Genomic DNA, 21,505 nt, shown 5'->3' on the forward strand with positions numbered 1-21,505 from the left:
GCCTCCTTCAATATTGTAACAACATTTGAACACCAGGCTTTGAATTACAAGCCCCTTTATTCAAGCATAAGTGAAATGGATGGAGGAGTAGGCATTCTAGATGCCAATCTTAATCCGATATGTCAGTTCAGTATGCTCCTTATTGTAGGTGCTCTTTTATCTGCAGGAGAGAGTGGTCATTTCAGCTGAAGACAGGGCTGACTTAAAATGTATCATTTATCATCTGTCAGAGCGTAGAAAGGTACAGCACAGAAACAGGCCATTCAGCCCACAGTGTCTGTGCCAAACATGATGTCAAATCACATCTCCTCTGCCTGCACGTGATCCATATCCCTCTATTCCCTGCTTGTCCATGTGAAGTGAATATCCATGGGAGATGAACTGCAGTTTCACCACCATCTGACCCTTACTATTTTGAAGACTTGAATTATTTAAATCACTCAACTCTCTCACAGTTTCTCACACGACTTTGTGTGGTCTGAAAAAGCAGTGGAAATAAAACTTGAATTACAGCTGATAGACTGCTCCCTCCAGATAAGTGCAATAAAACCTGCAACATATGTGTCTATATTTAGGTTAACAGCCTCATCTTATCCTTGTTTGTCTCCCTGCAAAGCTGTCCACTGTATTTGCAAATGAAAAGCCATAAAATGTTAATAACAGCTGCGCCTTGTAAATAAGGAGCAGCCTGTGATCTTTATGGTCGAGGTCCCGTATCTATGTTTTTAGATTCCTTCTGATGGTCGGGCGTTAAAAAATGCAATAAGTCACATAGACCAGAGAAGCGAGTGTGGCTGAGAGAGGTGCGTGACAATGCAAAGGACAGGCTGCGAGTTATTACCCTTTGGGATTGCTCCAGAGGTGCATATTAATGTCCAGCATATTCCTGAGAGCAACCCTGCGGAAAAGCCACCTGGGCAGCACCATATCGTAAATTGTTTGTCTTTTATTTTTAATTAACTTTCTTTAATTGGGACTGCAGGAGTGGGAGGAGGAAGGTGGTTTGATAAACATCAGGAAACATCCACACAGGTAACAAAGAGAATGTTTTTCAACTGGATTTCCAAGAGTAGACAATAGACAATAGGTGCAGGAGTAGGCCATTCGGCCCTTCGAGCCTGTACTCGTATGGCAGGCAAACAATGGCAAGCTCATGGGGATATGGCAAATCAAGGGATGACGTCAGGTGACAACATCTTCAATGTGTAAGAAGGAACTGCAGGTGCTGGTTTAAATCGCAGATAGACACAAAATGTTGGAGTAACTCAGCGGGACAGGCAGCATCTGTGGAGAGAAGGAATGGGTAGCGTTTCTGGTCGACACTGAAGAAGTTCGGGTTCGGGTCTGAAGAAGGGTCTCGACCCCAAACGTCACCCATTGCTTCTCTCCAGAGCTGCTGCCTGTCCTGCTGAGTTACTCCAGCATTTTGTGTCTTATCTTCGAGGACATTTTCAAGATGGCATCCAACCATGGATGGTGATCCCATTGGGCGGTTCAAATGATGGGACCTTAAAGATATTACAATAAAAATGGATAAAAGCAGAACATGATGAACCCACTCAGCACCATAGAAAGAAGATACAGTGCAGAAACAGGCCCTTCAGCCCACAATGTCTATGACAAACATGACACCAAACGGAACTCATCTCCTCTGCTTGCACGTCTGTAGGTTCATTGGTTTCGGTAAAATGGTAAATTGCCCCTAGTGCAGTTTAGTTTTTCATACCTTCTCCAAAAATTGTAAAATGCACAATTGCATTTTCTTAGTTAACCAGGTAAACACTTTGCTTTTATACTTTTGTTAACTCACTGATTTGTTAATAGGATTGGATGGTGCAGGCATCTGATTGACCTTCTGTCAGTGATCAGTACTGCAGTGATCAGTAAGTGTCAGCTTAGTGTAGGAAGGAACTGCAGATGCTGGTTTAAACCGAAGATAGATACAAAAAGCTGGAGTAACTCAGCAGGACAGGCAGCATCTCTGGAGAGAAGGAATGGTTGACGTTTCTGGTCAAGACCCTTTTTCAGACAGTATATATTTAAAAAAAACAATAATGGTGCAAAGCCAAAAAGGGTGGTGAATCTGTGGAACTCATTGCCACGGATGGCTGTGCAGGCCAAGTCATGAGGTATTTTTGTATCTCTGGAGAGAAGGAATGGGTGACGTTTCGGGTCAAGACCTTTCTTCAGCGTAGTGTCTCTGCTCAATCATGTCCCTTGATTTGAGCTCAAACCCTCCACCTTCTGAGTCTGAGGTGAGAGTGACCTCGTACCATCCACATCCACCCCTACATCCCAATTAAAGTGAGCTAACAAAAGCCGTGCCAGTGGCAAAGGGAAATATGTAATTCTCCCAATTAGATGGACGGTAAAGAACAAAGGTCTCAAACTGGACAGCCTGTCAATAGATTAGGTAAAAAAAAGGAAATATTAGCCGGGTATTGATCAACTGCTATTGATCACACATTGTCGTCGGCATATTTAGCAAATTGATGACTAGAAGCCAGTGGTGCACTTAATAAATATTATAATCGTATACATCATCGTTACAAGTGAAGAGGGGCCAGACCACCACATCATTACTGTGCCAGCTGTTTATATAGTTTTGCCTGAGACTGGGTGATAACAAGCTGCCTGCATGGAACCTAGCCTGCATTGAATGATAATTGGTGAGCAATGAGGTCTAATCTAAACTGTAAAGTCAAATCCATCCTCCCAGTGGGACCTTAGGCAATGTTTTTTACTGGAATCTGAGCATTTTGAGATGACAGTTTCTGCTCACTGGTTTTCTATTCTTGCTGATTCTCTCCCCCCCCCTTCTGCCTCTCGCTATAAGTTTCTTGCTGAGCTAGGTGTGCACAGGACATCGGGCGGGGAGGGGGGCTCCCATATTTTGTTTCCAATGGCCTTGATTCTGGGGGTCGAAGGAGGAGAAACGGCCGTGCAGCGCACAATCGCTGGACAAATGCCCGCATTTTGTGGGGCGAGTCGCTGGATTGTGTTCAGAAGCTGCTCTCGTTTTGTTAGCTCTCATCTCCCATCGGGCTGATCTTGTCATTGCTTCAGTCGATTTTCCATCCAGCTCACAGCCCCAATTCCACCTTGGTTGACATCGCCAGCGCCACCAGAGAACGCCAACCGACCCGCGGCCCTCACCCGACCCGCGGCCCTCACCCGACCCGCGGCGCCCAACCGACCCGCGGCCCTCACCCGACCCGCGGCGCCCAACCGACCCGTGGAGCTGGAGAACGCCAGGTGAGTCCCGGAGCTGGAGAACGCTACCCGACCCGTGGAGCTGGAGAACGCCACCCGACCCGTGGAGCTGGAGAACGCCACCCGACCCGTGGAGCTCACCTGACCCTCGCAGCTGGAGAACACCACCCGACCCGTGGAGCTGGAGAACACCGCGGAGCTGGAGACCGCCACCCGACCCGCTGGGCTGGAGAACGCCAGGTAAGCCCCGGGGCTGGAGACCATCAGCAGAGCCGCGGGGCTGAAGAACGCCTGCGGAGTCACGGAGACGCAGACGCGGAGCAACCGAGCGGCAGAACACCAGCGCGCACCAAGCCAGCTCGGCCGACCAGAAGCACCAACAGACGGCGACGCGTACGAAAACACCGCCGGGGACGCAGAGGTGGGTTAAAGGCCAGGTTAGAGCTAGCCCCACACAGGGTAGCGATTCCTAGCCTTTTTCTCGCCAACGTGCGCTCACTGGCAAACAAAATGGACGAACTCCGGCTAAGGATCACCTCCCACAGCTGGATCAAGGACTGCAACATCCTGATCTTCACGGAAACTTGGCTCAACACTGACGTTCCTGACAGCGCCATCCAGCTATCGGGGCGTCATTTACTCCGAGCGGACAGGACATCAGACTCCGGTAAGACCAGAGGTGGGGGTCTGTGCATTTATGTAAATAAAGCATGGTGCACGGACTCCACCATCATCGAGAGTCACTGCTCAGCTAACCTTGAGTTCCTCTTGGTTAGATGCAGACCGTTCTATCTGTCCAGAGAGTTCACCTCCACTGTTGTGACTGCAGCCTATATCCCTCCTGATGCTAATGCCAAGCTTGCAATGAAAGAGCTGCATACTGCCATTAGCAATCAACAGACGCACAACCCCGAGGCAGCCTTCATTGTTGCGGGGGACTTCAATCACTCTAACCTGAAGACTGTACTCCCCAAATTCCACCAACATGTCTCCTTCCCCACTAGAGTAGACAAGACACTGGACAAAGTCTACACCAACATGGCTGAAGCTTACAAAGCCATCCCCCTCCCCCACCTTGGTCAGTCTGATCACGTCTCATTGTTCCTGCTCCCTAAGTACTCCCCACTCATCAGACGGGTTAAACCAACTGTGAGGACAGTTAAAGTCTGGTCAGAGGAAGCGGACTTCACACTTCAGCAGTGTTTTGGAAACACTGACTGGAAGGCGTTTGCAGCCCAGGCCACCCTTGACTCCCACACGGACATTGATTCCTACACATCCTCTGTTCTGGACTTTATAAACTCCACCATCAATAGTGTCACCTCCCTCAAACAGGTGACCATATTCCCGAATCAGAAGCCATGGATGAACAGCGAGGTCAGGCTACTGCTGAAAGCACGGGACACCGCTTTCAGGTCAGGCGATGCTCGAGCCTACAGTTCAGCCAGGGCTAACCTGAAGAGGGGCATCAAGAAGGCCAAGCACTGCCATAAGCTCAGGATTGAGGAGCACTTCAACAACAACTCCGACCCCCGACGCATGTGGCAAGGCATCCAGGCCATCACGGACTACAGACCCTCCAACACCACCCCCACATCCAACGACGCCTCCTTTCTTGAGGAGCTTAACCACTTCTATGGCCGCTTCGACAGGGACAATCTAGAGACAGCCATCAAGGCTGTGCTACCTGCCGATCACCAACCCCTCACACTCACCCCCTACGACGTATTTGTGGCACTGAGTAGGACTAATGCACGTAAAGCTGCTGGCCCTGACGGCATCCCCGGGCGCGTGCTCAGGGCCTGTGCTGCGCAGCTGACAGACGTCTGGACTGACATCTTCAACCTGTCACTTGCCCAAGCAGTTGTCCCCACGTGCCTTAAAACCACCTCCATCGTGCCAGTGCCAAAGCACTCCACTGCGGCAAGCCTCAACGACTTCCGCCCAGTTGCACTTACCCCCATCATCACCAAGTGCTTCGAGAGGCTGGTCCTGGCACACCTCAAAAGCTGCCTACCCCCCACACTGGATCCCTATCAGTTTGCCTACCGCAAGAACAGGAGTACGGAGGATGCCATCTCAACGGCACTTCACTCCGCCCTCTCCCACCTCGACAACAGAGACACTTACGTAAGAATGCTGTTCATCGATTACAGCTCAGCATTCAACACCATTATACCATCAAAACTGATCACCAAACTCGGTAACCTGGGCATCGACCCCTCCCTCTGCAACTGGATACTGGACTTTCTAACCAACAGACCCCAGTCTGTTAGGTTAGACAAGCACACCTCTTCAACCCTCACCCTGAACACCGGCGTTCCACAGGGCTGTGTGCTGAGCCCCCTCCTCTACTCCCTCTTCACCTATGACTGCACACCTGTACATGGTACTAACACCATCATCAAGTATGCAGATGATACAACGGTGATTGGCCTCATCAGCAACAACGATGAGTCGGCCTACAGGGAGGAGGTCCAGCACTTAGCAGCATGGTGCGCTGACAACAACCTGGCCCTTAACTCCAAGAAGACCAAGGAGCTCATTGTAGACTTCAGGAAGTCCAGGGGCGGCACGCACACCCCCATCCACATTAACGGGACGGAGGTGGAACGTGTTTCTAGCTTCAGGTTCCTGGGAGTCAACATCTCCGATGACCTCTCTTGGACCCACAATACCTCAACTCTGATCAAGAAGGCTCACCAGCGTCTCTTCTTCCTGAGGAGACTGAAGAAGGTCCATCTGTCTCCTCAGATCCTGGTGAACTTCTACCGCTGCACCATCGAGAGCATCCTTACCAACTGCATCACAGTATGGTATGGCAACTGCTCTGTCTCCGACCGGAAGGCATTGCAGAGGGTGGTGAAAATTGCCCAACGCATCACCGGTTCCTCGCTCCCCTCCATTGAGTCTGTCCAAAGCAAGCGTTATCTGCGGAGGGCGCTCAGCATCGCCAAGGACTGCTCTCACCCCAACCATGGACTGTTTACCCTCCTACCATCCGGGAGGCGCTACAGGTCTCTCCGTTGCCGAACCAGCAGGTCCAGGAACAGCTTCTTCCCGGCGGCTGTCACTCTACTCAACAACGTACCTCGGTGACTGCCAATCGCCCCCCCACCCCCCGGACACTTATTATCACTTATTATTATTTATTTAAATCATTTGCTATGTCGCTCTTCCAGGGAGATGCTAAATGCATTTCGTTGTCTCTGTACTGTACACTGACAATGACAATTAAAATTGAATCTGAATCTGAATCTGACCAGCTCCTGTGTCTTTGGTAGACTCTGTAAGTCATGAAACTGCACTGGGTTTCACGAAATGCTGAAGTCGTGGAATTGCACAGGAAGCCCAAAGATGCCTCGAGCTATGGAGTTGCATTTAAGATTCCTGTGGTGGTGTACAGGCTGGAGTTGTGCCAGGAGACTTTGTCAAGACACAAGACATGGTGCTGCATTTAGGAAATCTGCAACAATATATCTTGGAGCTACAGAAGACAACTGTGATTATATAGAACATTGGAGGAAAGAGCTGCGGTTGCTGGTTTACACCGATGCTGGAGGAATTTAGTAGGTCAGGCAGCGTCTTTGGCGAAGTGATGTTTGGGGTCGAGATCCTTCTTCAGACTGTGACACTTCTCTCAGTCTGAACCACTCTCAGTATGCAGAAGTGTCTAGACTCGAAACGTCACCTATTCCTTTTCTCCAGATATGCTGCCTGACTTGCTGAGTTACTCCAGCATTTTGTGTCGATCTTCATTGAACAGTACAGCACCGGAATAGGCCCTTCGGCCCGCAACATCTATGCTGAACATGCTGCCAAGAAAAGCTGATTTCCTCTGCTTGCACATGATCCATGTGCCTATCTGGAAGCCTCTTAAACACCACTATCGTATATGCCTCTACCACCACCCTTTACATCACATTCCCTGACGTCTCCTTTAAACTGTGCCCCTCTCACCTTAAAACTATGCCCTCTAGTGTTTGACATTTCCATCCTGAGAAAAAGATTCTGAATGTCTACCCTATCTATGCCTATCATAATTTTACACCTTTCTATCAGGTCTCCCCTCAACCTCCAATATTCCAGAGAAAACAATGTGAGTTTGTCCAACCTTGTAGCGAACACCCACTAGCCCAGGCAGCGTTCTGGTGAAAAGATGCCAGGAACTAACTGTACAACAACAACAGGGTCTTCAATGTGAAACGTGAAACGTTAACACTGTTTCCCTTCCCACAGATGCAACCCGACCTGCTGAGTATTTCCAGTATTTTCTGCTTCTTAGATATCCAGCATTTTCTCAAATTTTCGCCAAGTGTGTGAGGATACAAGTTAGGGAGCTCCTTAATGATACAAATCATGGAGCATGCGTAACAAAACAAGTCAGGGAACTCTAATGATGCGGGCAAGAAACTCTGCTAATGATGCAAGACATGAAACCGCTCTGTAATCTCTTCAAACTAAAGAGCCAGCAGAGTAGCTCGGAACGAATGGTGGCCCATGCTGAATGCTATCATATAAAAGCGGTGGATGGAGTGGTCACAGTGTAACTCGCGAATGTTTGCCACCAATGCGTCATTGCGCTGGCCTGCTACCAAACAGACCCATGGTCCAACACACTACATCATCATCACTTCAGCTCAAAGGGAACCTTAACTGTTCTCGTCAGCTGCGGAAACAGAGCTATTTGCAAGGAAAACTGGCAAATTCCTTTATTTGGCGTGGAGGTGTCACTTGGAATCTGTAATTGTACAGCAGACATAAAGGGTCTCCACCCGAAACGTCGCCCATTCCTTCTCTCCAGAGATGCTGCCTGTCCCCCTGAGCCACTTCAGCATTTTGTGTCTATCTTAGACATAAAATGAGACGAGTTAATTCTGTAGGATTACTTATTTATCACACAGCGGAGAGGCGTATTACAAGCATCTCAAAGAAAATGCAATAGTTATGGATCAGACTTTGTGGGCGATTTACTGTCTGCAGGAGAAATTAATTGTGTGAGTCTGTCTATTCCTGCTCCTTCCGCTCCCAGAAGCTAGGGAACTGTCCGATTCACCTCTACCCGATTGAGGACATTGGACTTTGTCTGTGGCACTGATGCACTACAATACTGAGAACTAGATTCTGCACTTTGTATCTTCCCTTTTGCTCGATCTTTTGAACATGAGTTTGAACCAATTGTATCTACGTATATATCTGATCTTAGTTTGGTTTGTGATACAGCGTGGAAACAGGCACTTCAGCCCACCGAGTCTGCGCCGACCAGCGATCCCCGCACACTAGCACTATCCTACACAAACTAGGCACAATTTACAATTTTACAGAAGCTAATTCACCCATAAACCTGTACATCTTTGGAGTGTGGGAGGAAACCAGAGCACCTGGAGAAAACTCACAAGGTCACAGGGAGAAAGTACAATCTCCGTACGGACAGCACCCGTAGTCAGGATCGAACTCGGGTCTCTGGTGCTGTCTTCTTCTTCCTCGTGTCCGGCCATTTTCTATATCACGTCTTTCGGGTGGTCAGTGACGGTTGACGGTCAGTGGTTGCAGAATTGGCTACTTCAGTCGGTCGCTGTGGTACAGTTTCTGTCGTCAGCATTGCCCGGGATGCACCATGTGGAGGCTTCTGCTTCCATCCCACTGGTGCTGTAAGGCAGCAACTCTAATGCTGCAGCCCCTATCTGTTTGCGATAAAAAGCTTTTCACTGTACATCGACACATGTGACAATAATAAAACTAAACCTAAGCATGAGTTTTCAGCACACATCCAGTACAGTTTTTTATCAGAACAAATGCAGTGTACGACCTTATTGCATAGCTAAACCCAGCCTTCATCCCTACTCCCAGGACTCAGTCAAGCCTCAAGCTCTTGACCCAGGCTCGGTCACATCCATCTACATTCCATGTGGTAGGATTGTGTTTGAAGGTTACCAACACTTGGACTCAGATCTGAGTTTTATTTGAGTTTCTTCAGGGGGAGAGGCTATGTGTGGGTGGGGGCAGGAGGTAGAGCAGACAAGTCCCACACCACCAGGTTGAGGAACAGTTATTTTCCTACAACCATCAGGTTGTTGAATGGGCCTGCACAATCCTAACCCCACCTCAACCACAAAACATTATGGACCACCTCCTACACTATAATGAACTTGTTTTCTAATTGTGTACTTTGCATTACTGTTTTGTTTTTGTTTGCACAGTCTGTTTCTTTTCACCGCCTTGTAGAATTTATGCATCATTTATGATTTTGGTGTGTTGTCTGGAGCTACGTATGTGCGTGTGATGCTGCTGCAAGCAAGGTTTCCGATTTACCTGTATCTCATGGTGTTGTGCATAAGACAATAAACTTGACTTCAATTTGATCAAATCATCGAGGTGTGGAAAATGACCACATGGGTTTCTTCCGGATGCTCCGGTTTCCTCCTGCACCCTAAAGGCGTGTGGGTTTGATAAGTAGATGAGACAGTGGGATAACATAGAACTAGTGTGAATGGGTGAACAATGGTCGGCGTGGACTCAGTGGGCAAAAGGGTCTGTTTCCATGCTGTCTGTCTGTCTGTCTGTCTGTCTGTCTGTCTGTCTGTCTATCCATCTATCTATCTCTATCTATCTATATATCTATCTATCTATCTATCTATCTATCTATCTATCTATCTATCTATCTATCTATATCTATCTATCTATCTATCCTTCCATTTGATGCATGTATTTTCTTTATTACTTGTTGGTTTTGAATTAAACCACTTGCTGAGCCTTTTCATGAGACACTGAAGAGTTCACCACGTTGTTATGGGTCTGCCATCGCATAAAATGGCAGATTTCTTTCTGTAAACGCCATTAGTGAACCAGATGTTTTATTTATGACCATCTAGTAGCTTTGCAGTCAACAATTTGAAATCCCCAGCTACTTTAAACAGGATTTAAACTCATTCCCAGTCGAGGCTTCTGGTCCAGTAGTTTATGTTCCTGTTGCCCCTCTTCGCCCTCTCAGAGACTGCAGAGAGTTGGCACCAGCTCGAGGAACAGGTAAGGTTCTCTGCACTCTCCCCGTTCCCAGGATAAAGAGAGATCACTAGCCATGCAGTCTGATTCTATCCTTAACCCGCAACCCTTCCAGTGGCACAGAGAGACCCACGTGATACCAGGATATCCTGGCCCAGGCTGGACATTAACCCTGGGACTTCATATCCCCAAGTGTTTCGCTGAACACTTGTGCCAGGGGCCAGCTGGATCTCCTAACTGCTAACTATTTTATCTCCTCTTCCCCTTCCCATATTGATCGGAGTGAGGCCACACACAAACTGGAGGAACAGCACCTCATATTCCGCTTGGGCTGCATACAATCCAAAGGGTATGAACATTGACCTCTTCAACTAGAGTCTGCGGAAGCATCCCGACCCGAAACACCTTCTGTCCATTCCCTTCCCACTCCTGCTGAGTTCCTCCAGCACCTTTAGCTGAAGAATTCCAACATCTGCAGTTTCTTGTGTGTCCCAGAACGTCCATTCAAGAGACTTTTGGATAGGCATGTCTGTGGATATGCAGGGAATGGATTATGTGCAGGCAGGTAAGAGTTGGTCTTGGGATCGTGTTTGGCACAGACGTTGTGGGCCGAAGAGCCTGTGCTGTACTGTCCTATGTTCCTTTTTCCTCTTGGTTCAGCTGCTTCCCCACTGCACGGAGCCCTGTCCCATCCAGCACGGGTTGCTGTCAAATTCAAACCCATGTTAAACACAGAGAAAGAGAGGAGCAAAGACATGGCACATTAGTCTGTGCGATCGTGATGATTCCTCCCCCGCCCCCTGTTGGTCTCTCGGTGAGGCCCGTGTTTGGTGCCTGTGGAGCTGTTTGCGAGACTGACCTGGTTTCCTCGACACACTTGCAAGCAGCAGCATCAGTGATTAATGTGTGTGTCTGTGCAGCGGATCAGAGGCACGCTCCAGCACTAATTCAGCATGTGCTTTCTCTTCTCCTTGCAGTTACCTAGGTGACGGGCGCTTTCACCTGGAATCCATCATGATAGCGAACCCTGGCATCCCAGCCTACAGGTAAGGCAGAGCACACCTGAGTCACTTGCTTAAAGGTATTGGGAACAGGGGTGGGGAGCGGAGAACCGAAAAGAGGAAGAGACAAATACTGTATGTGACAAATTATATGTTTTTTCAAGAAGCACATTAATACAGCTCAGGGGTTCTATTAACCCTTTCACACCGATAGGTAATCTGGATGTATCTCCTCTAGTGTTGTTTGTCAAAGACCTGCTGGAGTCTTCAGTTCCTTCTTGCTGGGAGTTTGCTGAATATTTCCCTTTTAATCTCCCCTCTCTTCCCTACCCACAGTCCCCTTCTCCCTCTGCCTTTACATTTCACTCCTTTATCTGACCTCCACGTCTCCTTTTCACCTCCAGCCTCGGTCACGTACTCCACACCTCTCTAACCCCAGTCCATCTAAAACTTTCCAGCTTTCTCCCCCTACCACCATTACTCTGAAGAAAGGTCCCAACCTAAAACGTCACCATTCCCTCCACAGATGCTGCCTGACCCTCTGAGTTCCTCCGACACTCTGTTTTGCTCTAGATTCCAGCATCTCTATTTGTCCCTATTTGACTGATAAATGTTCTTAATGCATGGGATCCAGTTTAATGTGCAGGTTTGCAGTGCTTGGACTAAATAATAAGGAAAGAGGTGCATTTACCAAACTCTTCATACCAGACAACACTTTGTGGCCAGTGAAGTACTTTGTTTTTCTTTGTTCCGACTGTGGGGCATTGGTGACAAGGCCAGCATTTATTGCCCATCCCTACTAGTCCTTGAGAACTGGGAAGGGGTGGCACAGTGGCGCAGAGGTGGAGTTGCTTCCTTATGGCGGCAGAGACCCGGGTTCAATCCTCTTTGTGGGTGCTGTCTGCACGAATTTTGTACGATCGTCCAGTGACGGTGTGGGTTTTTCACGGTTGCTCCAGCTTCCTCCCACATTCCAAAGACATACAGGTCTGTAAGTTAATTGGCTTCCGTAAATTGTCTCTTAAATTGTCGGATAGAACAAGGGTACGGTTGATCGATGGTCGGCATGGACTCAGTGGGCCGAAGGGCCTGTTTCTACGCTGTATCTCAAAACTAAACCAAACATCTTTGAACCAAGGTTTCAATGGTCAGTTTATTGTCACATGTACCAATTAACGTACAGTGGAACTTGAGTTACACAACAGCAACTTCACAGTTAGATGACATCTGAAAGACTTGATGCTTAGAGTTACTGCATCCATGTAGGCCTAGAGTCATGCACAGTCCAACTAAGAACATAGAGCCGTACATTACACAGGAACAGGCCGAACATGACGGCAAACTAAACTAATCTCCTCTGCCTGCACGTGATCCATATCCCTGCAAACCCTGCATATCCATGTACTGACACATCTCCCCTAAGGGCAATGGTGACCAAAATGAGATTTTGCAACAATCAGCAGTTTTGTGGTTATCATTGTTGTCTTTATATTTAATTATACCTTATGTAATTAACTGCATTTAAATTCCACAGCTACCATGGTGGGATTTCAGCTCACCATAATCCAGGTCTCTTGAATACTAGTGATAGACACAAATTGCTGGAGTAACTCAGCAGGACAGGTAGCATCTCTGGAGAGAAGGAATGGGCGATGTTTCAGGTCGAGACCCTTCTTCAGACTCGACCCAAAACCCGAAACGTCACCCATTCCTTCACTCCAGAGATGCTGCCTGTCACGCTGAGTTATTCCTGCATTTTGTGTCTATCTCTGGTTTAAACCAGCATCTGCAGTTCCTTCCTACACATCTCTTGAATGCTGGCCTGGTAATTTACCCACTGTACCACCAATACACTTGAAATATCATGATACCTGTGGCTTACAAAGACAAATGTATCAGTCACTGTTGTGCATGCTGAGATCCAAAAAAACCCAGCAGTGAAATAGAGGCAGACAGTATGAATAGAGGCCCTTTGGCCCAACTTGCCCATGCCGACAAAGGTGCCCCATCTAAACTGGTACTACCTGCCCCCATTTGGCCAATATCCCTCTAAACCCTGTACACAGCCAAATGTCTTTTAAATGTTGTTATAGTACCTGCCTCAACTACCTCCTCTGGTAGTATGTTCCATACACCCACAGTTACCCCTCAGGTTCCTATTAACTCTTACCACGCTCACCATAAACCTATGTCCTCTGGTCCTTGGTTCTCCTACTCTGGGTAAAAGACTGTGTGTATCTACCCTATCTCTTCCCCTCATGATCTTATACACCTCGATAAGATCACCATTGATTCTCCACTACAAAGAATAAAGTCCTAACCTGCCCAACTTCTCCCTATAGCTCAGGTCCTCAAGTCCTGGCAAAACCTTTGTAAATCTTCTCTGCACTCTTTCCAGCTTAACATCATCTTTCCAATAGCAGGGTAACCAATGCTGAACACAATACTCCAAATGTGGCTTCACTAATGTCTTGTACAACTGTAACATAACATCCCAACTTCTGTACTCAATACCCTGGCTGATGCAGACCAACGTGCTGAAAGCCTCTTGACCACCTATCTACTTGTGACGCCACTTTTCAAATAACTATGTACCTGTACCCAGATCCCTCTGCACTACAACCCTCCCTTGCCATTCACTGTGAAGGTCCTGCCCAGGTTTGATTTACGAAAATGCAAAACCTCGATCTTAACTGCATTAAACTCCATTAATCGTTCCTCGGCCAACTTGCCCAACTGATCGAGATCCTGCTGTAAACTTTGATAACCATCTTCGCTATCTACGATACCATCCACCTTAGCGTCATCTGTAAACCTACATTGTCAAACATTACACGCATTGTACATTTTCATCCAAATCATTGATTTTACTTCGGAGTCACGTGAGTGACTACGTGAAGAGCCCGCTCAGCACGCATGCGCGGCATTGCGTTCAGCAGTGCAACAGCGGCCGCATCGGGAGTCAGGCGCTCCCGCTACAGGTGAAAGAACGGACCGTCGGGTAAGTACCCTGAGGTCGGGTTTTCTTTCACAGGGAGCCTTCTGCTTTCAGGCAGAGAAGAAAGGCTCTTGGACAAACCTGTCCCCCGCTCGACTCCACGGAGGAGCGTTCCATCTGGGGGGGGGAAGCAACAAGGCGGTAGGACCGCTTACCGGGCGCTCCGCTATCCCGACACCGTGCCGAGCCCAGCCCGCTAGCGCCTGAGCAGCGGGCTGGAAGTAAAGCTACCGAAGAAGCGTCCGGCTGGTGGCTTCCGACTTGTCGGACGGGGACGTCTCTCCACCCGCACGGGGAGGGGAGACAGCCGCCTGAGCCGCATGGAGCGGCTCCTGGAGCAGGAGCTCCAGCGAGACGCGCTTCGTGAGGGGCGCTCTCGCAGGGGGAGTTCAGGCACTCCCTCCACAGTGTCTTGAGCACTGTCCATTGCTTCCTCCTTACCGGAGGGTAGCTTTGGTGACCAGGACTGGGCTGGTCAAGAAGTGGGGACGCTGGCTGAAGATTTCGGGAGTATGCAAGGGGTGCAGGAACAGGAAGAGCTGCTGGGTGTGGTGGACCGCTACGCGGCAGCCCCACGTGCAGGAGGCCGTTAAAGGCCAAACTAGCGGCCAGCATTAACCACCTCTCCAACAGGCCCCTACAGGAGCAGGTGGTCAATGAGGCCTTAGAAACGTATACAGCTCCAGAGGACTGTGAGTCCCTTAAAGTGCCGGCTGTAAACAGCCAAAACTGGGGGCACGTTGGGGCAAATATTCGGAACCAGGAGCTAAAACTGCAGCGGATCCTCAGGCTCCTGACGTCAGCCATCACATTTGTTTGCTCGTTCCGTGGACAAATACGGAGATGACCACAACCTTCGTAAACAAATCATAAGACCTGCCATAAAATCCTAAATTTGCGGGGTTGTGCAAAACCCCAGCCACTGAGCCAGACCCACTGCTCTTTGGCAAAAACCTCACAAAGCATATGAAGAATATGGAAGAGGCCTTAAAAAAGCAATGGCAGTTTAAAGCGTTACCCAATGGGTTAACATCAGCCCAAGATTATTCACCAAGATACCAAAACCAGCTCTGGCAATATTAAGAAGACAAAAACATATTGTCATGGCATATCTTGATGATATCTTAATAGTAGGCAAGACCATGGAATTGACTATGTCAGTTGTATCAGCTACCAAACAGTTATTCGAAACCCTGGGATTGTCTTACATCCAGATAAATCTAAGTTGAAGCCATCCACAATCATGGACTACTTGGGCTTCACAATTAATTCAGTCTACGTGACTGTAACATTGCCAAGAGACAAAACAGTTGAATTGGCACAATCATGCAACAATTTAATGGTCAACGAACGACCAAATATTCGACAAGTAGCAGAGTAATCGGGAAAATGGTAGCAGCATTTCCGGCTACACATTTCGGACCTTTGCACTATTAAATCTTACAAAGAGCAAAGGTACAGGCATCAAAACGACATGCAGGTCATTATGATCGTGTCATGAAGTTACCCACTGAAGCAATATCAGAACTACAGTGGTGGGCAAAAACGTTTGGCATAGTTTCAGCCCTATTATCATCACTAACCCTACGTTAGTTATCCAAACAGATGCCAGTGCTCAAGGCTGGGGAGCAACTAACTCCATATCCAGCACAGGTGGTAGATGGACTAACCCAGAGTCATCATTACCACTTACACTGGGCATTAATTATCTAGAGATGTTGGGTGACTTTTATGGTTTAAAAGCATATGCATCAAATATGCATCACTTGCATGTACGGTTACAAATAGATAATAGTACGGTGGTGGCCTACATTAACCATATGGGCGGCATAAAATCGTTATCATGCGACAAGTTGGTCAACACAATTTGGCAACGGTGTGTCGAAAGACATATTTGGCTATCAGCAACTTACCTGCCAGGTAAGCTAAATACAGTGGCAGACACCAGGTCACGTAAATTTAATGACAACATCGAATGGATGTTAAACCCCAAAAAATTTGCAAAAGTTATCAAGCAATATGGCACGCCAGATATCGATTTATTTGCATCAAGGCTAAATCACCAGGTACCTATGTATGTCGCTTGGGAACCAGACCCTGAGGCAGCAGCGGTAGATGCGTTCGCGCTGGATAAGGGAAATTCTTCTTCTATGCATTCCTCCCTTCTGCCTCATCAGTCGGGTACTACGCACAATACAAATGGACTCTGCTTCAGGTATTTTGATAGTACCCGACTGGCCTACGCAGCTATGGTTCCCAATACTCCATGACATGGTTGTTGAAACTCCGATGGTATTCCCCAGTGACCCAGAGTTATTAACACCCAGTGTCGGGCACAAGCCACCCGTGCCATGAAAAAATCAAACTCCTGGGTTGCAGATTCTGCACAAACCACTTCTGGGACTGGGCTTATCAGAACAAACCGTCGACACCATGTCAGCATCCCTCCGAACATCCACTAAAAAACAGCACTTGTCCAGGGAATTCCTGGCGAACCTTCACCACGATGAAGGACTGAGCTACAGAGCCATCAACACAGCTAGAAGCGCCCTGTCTGTCTATTTAAAACAAGCTCCAGGACAACAGGCCATGGGGTCCCACCCGCTGGTGGTCAAACTAATGAAGGGTATTTACAACTCTAACCCCCTAGACCATATATGGGATGTTAGTGTGGTCCTGAAATACCTCAGGGGATGGACACCAGCCAGATCCCTCAACCTGGAACAATCTATGCTCAAAACACTCATGTTGATGGCACTTGTATCTGCACAGAGGGTCCAGTCACTACACCTATTGCGACTGGACAGCATGCTCACAGTTCCAGACCAGATCTCTGTCGTTATACAGGGACTGATCAAACAGAGCAGACCAGGAACACCTAATCCAGTCGTGGAATTCCGGGATTACCCGCCAGAATCACGGTTATGTGCCATGACCCACCTACTGTCCTACATAGACACAACCAAAAATAGTCGAGGGAGATGAAAAGCCTTGTGGGTCAGTCATAAAAAACCTTATGGTCGGGTGACGAGCCAAACCATTTCGAGATGGCTCAAGCAGGTGCTAAAAGCTGCTGGGATAAACACTAGCGTACAAATCTCACTCCACCAGGGCAGCATCCACGTCGACGGCCAAAAGAATGGACGTGCCTATAGACCACATCCTGGCTACAGCAGGATGTTCGGGGGAAAGACCGTTCAGAAATTTTATAATAAGCCGTTGGCAAAACCTGCTTTATTTGCAGAAAATGTTTTACAGACTGCAAATATTTAATTTAAGCCCAGGGGAGCAATTTAATTTCTTTGTTGTTATTGTTAAAAGATACCATTGTGTTTTTCTACAAACAGATTCATTGGTTGATTACGATAACACACTTCCTCCCTCAAGGACTTCGGCAGTGAGTGAAGTAATAACTGTTACACGGTTTGAAATCACAGAGCTTTGAAGTCTTCACGTAGTCACTCACGTGACTCCAAAGTAAAATAGTAAGATTAAACGAGAAATTACCAGTTTGAAGTTTGATCTGTATTTTATGAGGAGTTACGATGAGGGATTACGTGCCCTCCGCTCCCACCCTCAATAATATGGGTCAAACTGATGTCTCCTTTTCTATACTATGTTTATTTCAATAACTGTGTCTATCTGTGATTCCACACCGCTGCTTTGAAGTATGCCGCGCAACGTAACTCCTCATAAAATACAGATCAAACTTCAAACTGGTAAGTTCTCGTTTAATCTTACTATTTTATCCACAAACAGCAATGGGCCCAGCATCAATCCCTGAGGTACACCACTAGTCACAGGCCTCCAGTCTGATAAACAACCTTCCATCATCACCCTCTGCTTCCTTCCAGGAAGTCAATTCTCCATCCAGTCTCTAGCTCTTCCAGGATCCCAAGCAATCTACTTTTAAAATCTTCCCCCTATTACCTTAAAGCTATGCCCTCCAGTCTTTGACATTTCCACCGTGGGAGAAAGGTCCTGACTGTCTTTTGTAAAAACATTGGTTATCCATAAAGATATCCCCTCTAATTTTAATAGTTTAAATCCAGCAGAAGAGGGACCGGATGGGAGACTATAATGTCCAAGATCTGGATAGGATTGCAATGAAAACGGAGGGCCTATGCGAGATTGTGCTTTGAGGTCTGAGAGATCTTCTGGAAACTGACACGGAAGTTCATTGAATGCCTTGGGCTTTATGAATCCCTGTCCATGTGGAGATACAGAAGTGAGTCAGCATTTGAAGGGCTCGCATGGTGAATCAGATATGATCCTGTTTTGTGTAACAGGATTATGATGCTTGTTACACATTATCAAGTACAACTCGATCTGACGTAGCACCAAATAATTCACTGATGTCAGTCAGAGGTCTAATCTGCAGGAATATCGCACTTGATCCATTTGACATTTTTAGTTGTGTTATCGTTGAGTCATACATCACCAAGACACACTGAGTCCGCATCTAATCATCAAACACCCATTTTACCAAACACACGATTCCATTCTATTCTCATCAACTCGCCCCAGATTCGCCCACTCATCCACATACTATTGGCAATTTGTAGTGTCCAATTGGTCTGCCAACTATATATTTTTTGGGGATGTGGGAGGAAACCAGAGCACCCAGATGAAGGTCATGCAGTCACAGGGAAAACTCCACTCAGCCAGCACCAGAGGTCGGCCTTGAACCTGGACAGATTTGAGACAACAGCACTGCCTTTGCACATCCTCAGGGGATTTCCCAACGTGTTCACTCCAGTGAAGTCCTGTAGTCACTGCAATTATGTCGGGAAATATGGCAGCCAAACCCCTCCAGGTGAGGTGGGGTGCCGACTCAAAACGTCATCTGTCCATTACCCTCCACTGATGCAGACTGATCTGCTGAGTTTGTGTTTTGATCGAATAAAGCTGCTTCCCCTTTGCTAGGTTAATAATGTCTTTGTAGGTAGCTAACCCACTGCTAGGCAGACAAAGGTCGCAATGCCATCAGGGCTTGTGTATGAATACGCTAGTTAGGCCCACAGTGAATAGTTTAGTTTAGTTCAGAGATACAGCGCGGAAACAGGCCCTTCGGCCCACTGGCCCATTACACACACTCGGGACAATTTTCCATTTACCAAGCCAATAAACCTACAAACCTGTACGTCTTTGGAGTGTGGGAGGAAACCGAAGATCTCGGAGAAAACCCATGCAGATCACTGGGAGAACGTACAAACTCCGCACAGACAGCACCCGTAGTCAGGATTGAACCCGGGTCTCTGGCGCTGCATTCGCTGTAAGGCAGCAACTCTACCGCTACGCCACCATGACCACCCCAGGAGAGATTACAATGGAAAGGAAGGACATTTCTGGTTTTAATCCTGCTGTTCCCGCAGTTAGAAATCAGTGCTTCAATCATCTTTCCAGATGTGTTGGAATGTCATTCAGGGGGATGTAGTAATGTGATGTTATGTTCCAATCACTTATTGGCTGTTTATAGATAATGTATTTTGTTGCGGTTTTCATTTTATGCTTTACCCTGTGGTGCACATTTTACTTCTGAATTTGTAGTAAGGCAGCCTCAATTTTGTTTTCTTGTGGCCCGCACACATCCCAATCGCAGCCAAGAGAGTCCAAAATAGCCACTTGCATTTACATGCCGATTTATTAAAACCGAAAGTGTTTTCACGCAATGGAGCATCTCTTAAATGAGAATACATAATAGTGGATACACTCAACAGGTTGGGCAGCATCTGTGGAAAGAAACATTGAATTTAACATTTCAGATAGAAGACGCCAAATGTTATCACCTTGAAACGGTAACTGTGCTTCTCTTTCCATCGAAAACCTGATCTTCTGATTACCTCCTGCATTCGCTGTATTTGCTTCAGATTTCAAGCATCTTCAGGGTTTTTGGAACATAAGCTATAAATTGTTTTCTTGGAGCATAGGACAGCACAGCACAGGCCCTTCAGCCCATTGTGCCCATGCCAAACATGATGTCCAGTGAAACTGATCTCCTTTGCCTGCATGTGATCCATATCCCTCCATCCTTGCATCCTTATCCAAAAGCCTCTTAAACACCACTATCACAACTGCCTCCAACACCACCCATGGCAGAGGGTTCCGGGAACCCACCACTATCTGTTTGTCCTGCACATCTCTTTCTTGAGCACATGTGATTACATCGAGTGGTGCAGCGGGTTGCCTCACAGAATGAGAAACCCGGGTTTGATCCTGACCTCCACGTGCTCCGGTTTCCTCCTACTTCCCAAACACCATGCAGATTTATAGGTCAACTGACCTCTAGAAATTGCCCCTCACGTGCAGCGAGTGCATGAGCTAGTGGGATAACATAGAACTAGCGTGAATGGTTTGGCATGAACTCAATGTTTAGTTTAGTTTACAGATACTGTGTGGAAACAGGCCCATCGACTCCGCTCCGACCAGCAATCACCCATACACCAGTTCTATCCTACACACTAGGGACAATTTACAGAAGCCAATTAACCTACAAACCTGCACATCTTTGTAATGTGGGAGAAAAACGGTGCGCCCGGAGAAAACCCACACGGTCACAGGGAGAATGTGCATACTCCCGACAGACAGCACCCATAGTCAGGATCAAACACGGGTCTCTGGCGCTGTAAGGCAGCAACTCTACCGCTGCGCTACTGTGCCACGCGGCCTGGTGAAACAATATCGTAAATACATCACCCAGAAGAACTGTATGCCAGAAATCACTCTGCAGTGAATTGGAGTGAAACTCCTATCAGCCACACTTCTTCACAAGGTGTGATTGCACTCACTATATGATGAGCTTATGGATGGTGAATGTATAAATAGCCTGCGAACACGTTGAAGCTGCATGCGGCAAGTATGCCATCGGCAAGATATTGATTGTCATGATTGTCATTGGGTATGTGGTTCTCATTAACTGGTACTTAGTTCATCCTATTAACCTGCCAATGTGAATTTTAAAGGAGAAGCATAACTGTTAATGGCCTGTTTAAACACCTATAAGTTGCTAATGGGCTATTGAAGCACTGACCTATAACTTTTAATGGCCTATTTAATTTACCTATATAGGGTTCAATGTAAACATGAATCCGATCTGCTCTCTCTATACATATCTCATTCTCATCTTCTCGTTGATCATATCATATCTGAACTTGTCATGGTGCCAATTAAAGTGCTGCTGGATGAACAAGAAATCACACTGAGGGAGGAAAAGAGAACAACTTTCCTCCCACGTGAATGTAAAAGGGCGACACAGGTCGAGCTGCTGCCTCACTGCGGGAGCCAAGTTTTG

General features: G+C 47.4%; 1 protein-coding gene across 2 annotated transcripts in view; it reads left to right on the forward strand.

The window, feature by feature from the left end:
- dph1 (diphthamide biosynthesis 1) overlaps positions 1-21,505 on the forward strand; it is a 683,707-nt gene that overhangs the window by 423,309 nt on the left and 238,893 nt on the right. For both annotated transcript variants that reach the window (XM_033045748.1, XM_033045747.1), the window contains exon 7: positions 11,193-11,261. In XM_033045748.1, coding sequence (XP_032901639.1) covers positions 11,193-11,261 — 69 coding nt within the window. The remainder of the gene's footprint in view (positions 1-11,192; positions 11,262-21,505) is intronic.

The sequence above is a fragment of the Amblyraja radiata genome, chromosome 28, assembly GCF_010909765.2.
Source record: "Amblyraja radiata isolate CabotCenter1 chromosome 28, sAmbRad1.1.pri, whole genome shotgun sequence".
Lineage (NCBI taxonomy): Eukaryota > Metazoa > Chordata > Chondrichthyes > Rajiformes > Rajidae > Amblyraja > Amblyraja radiata.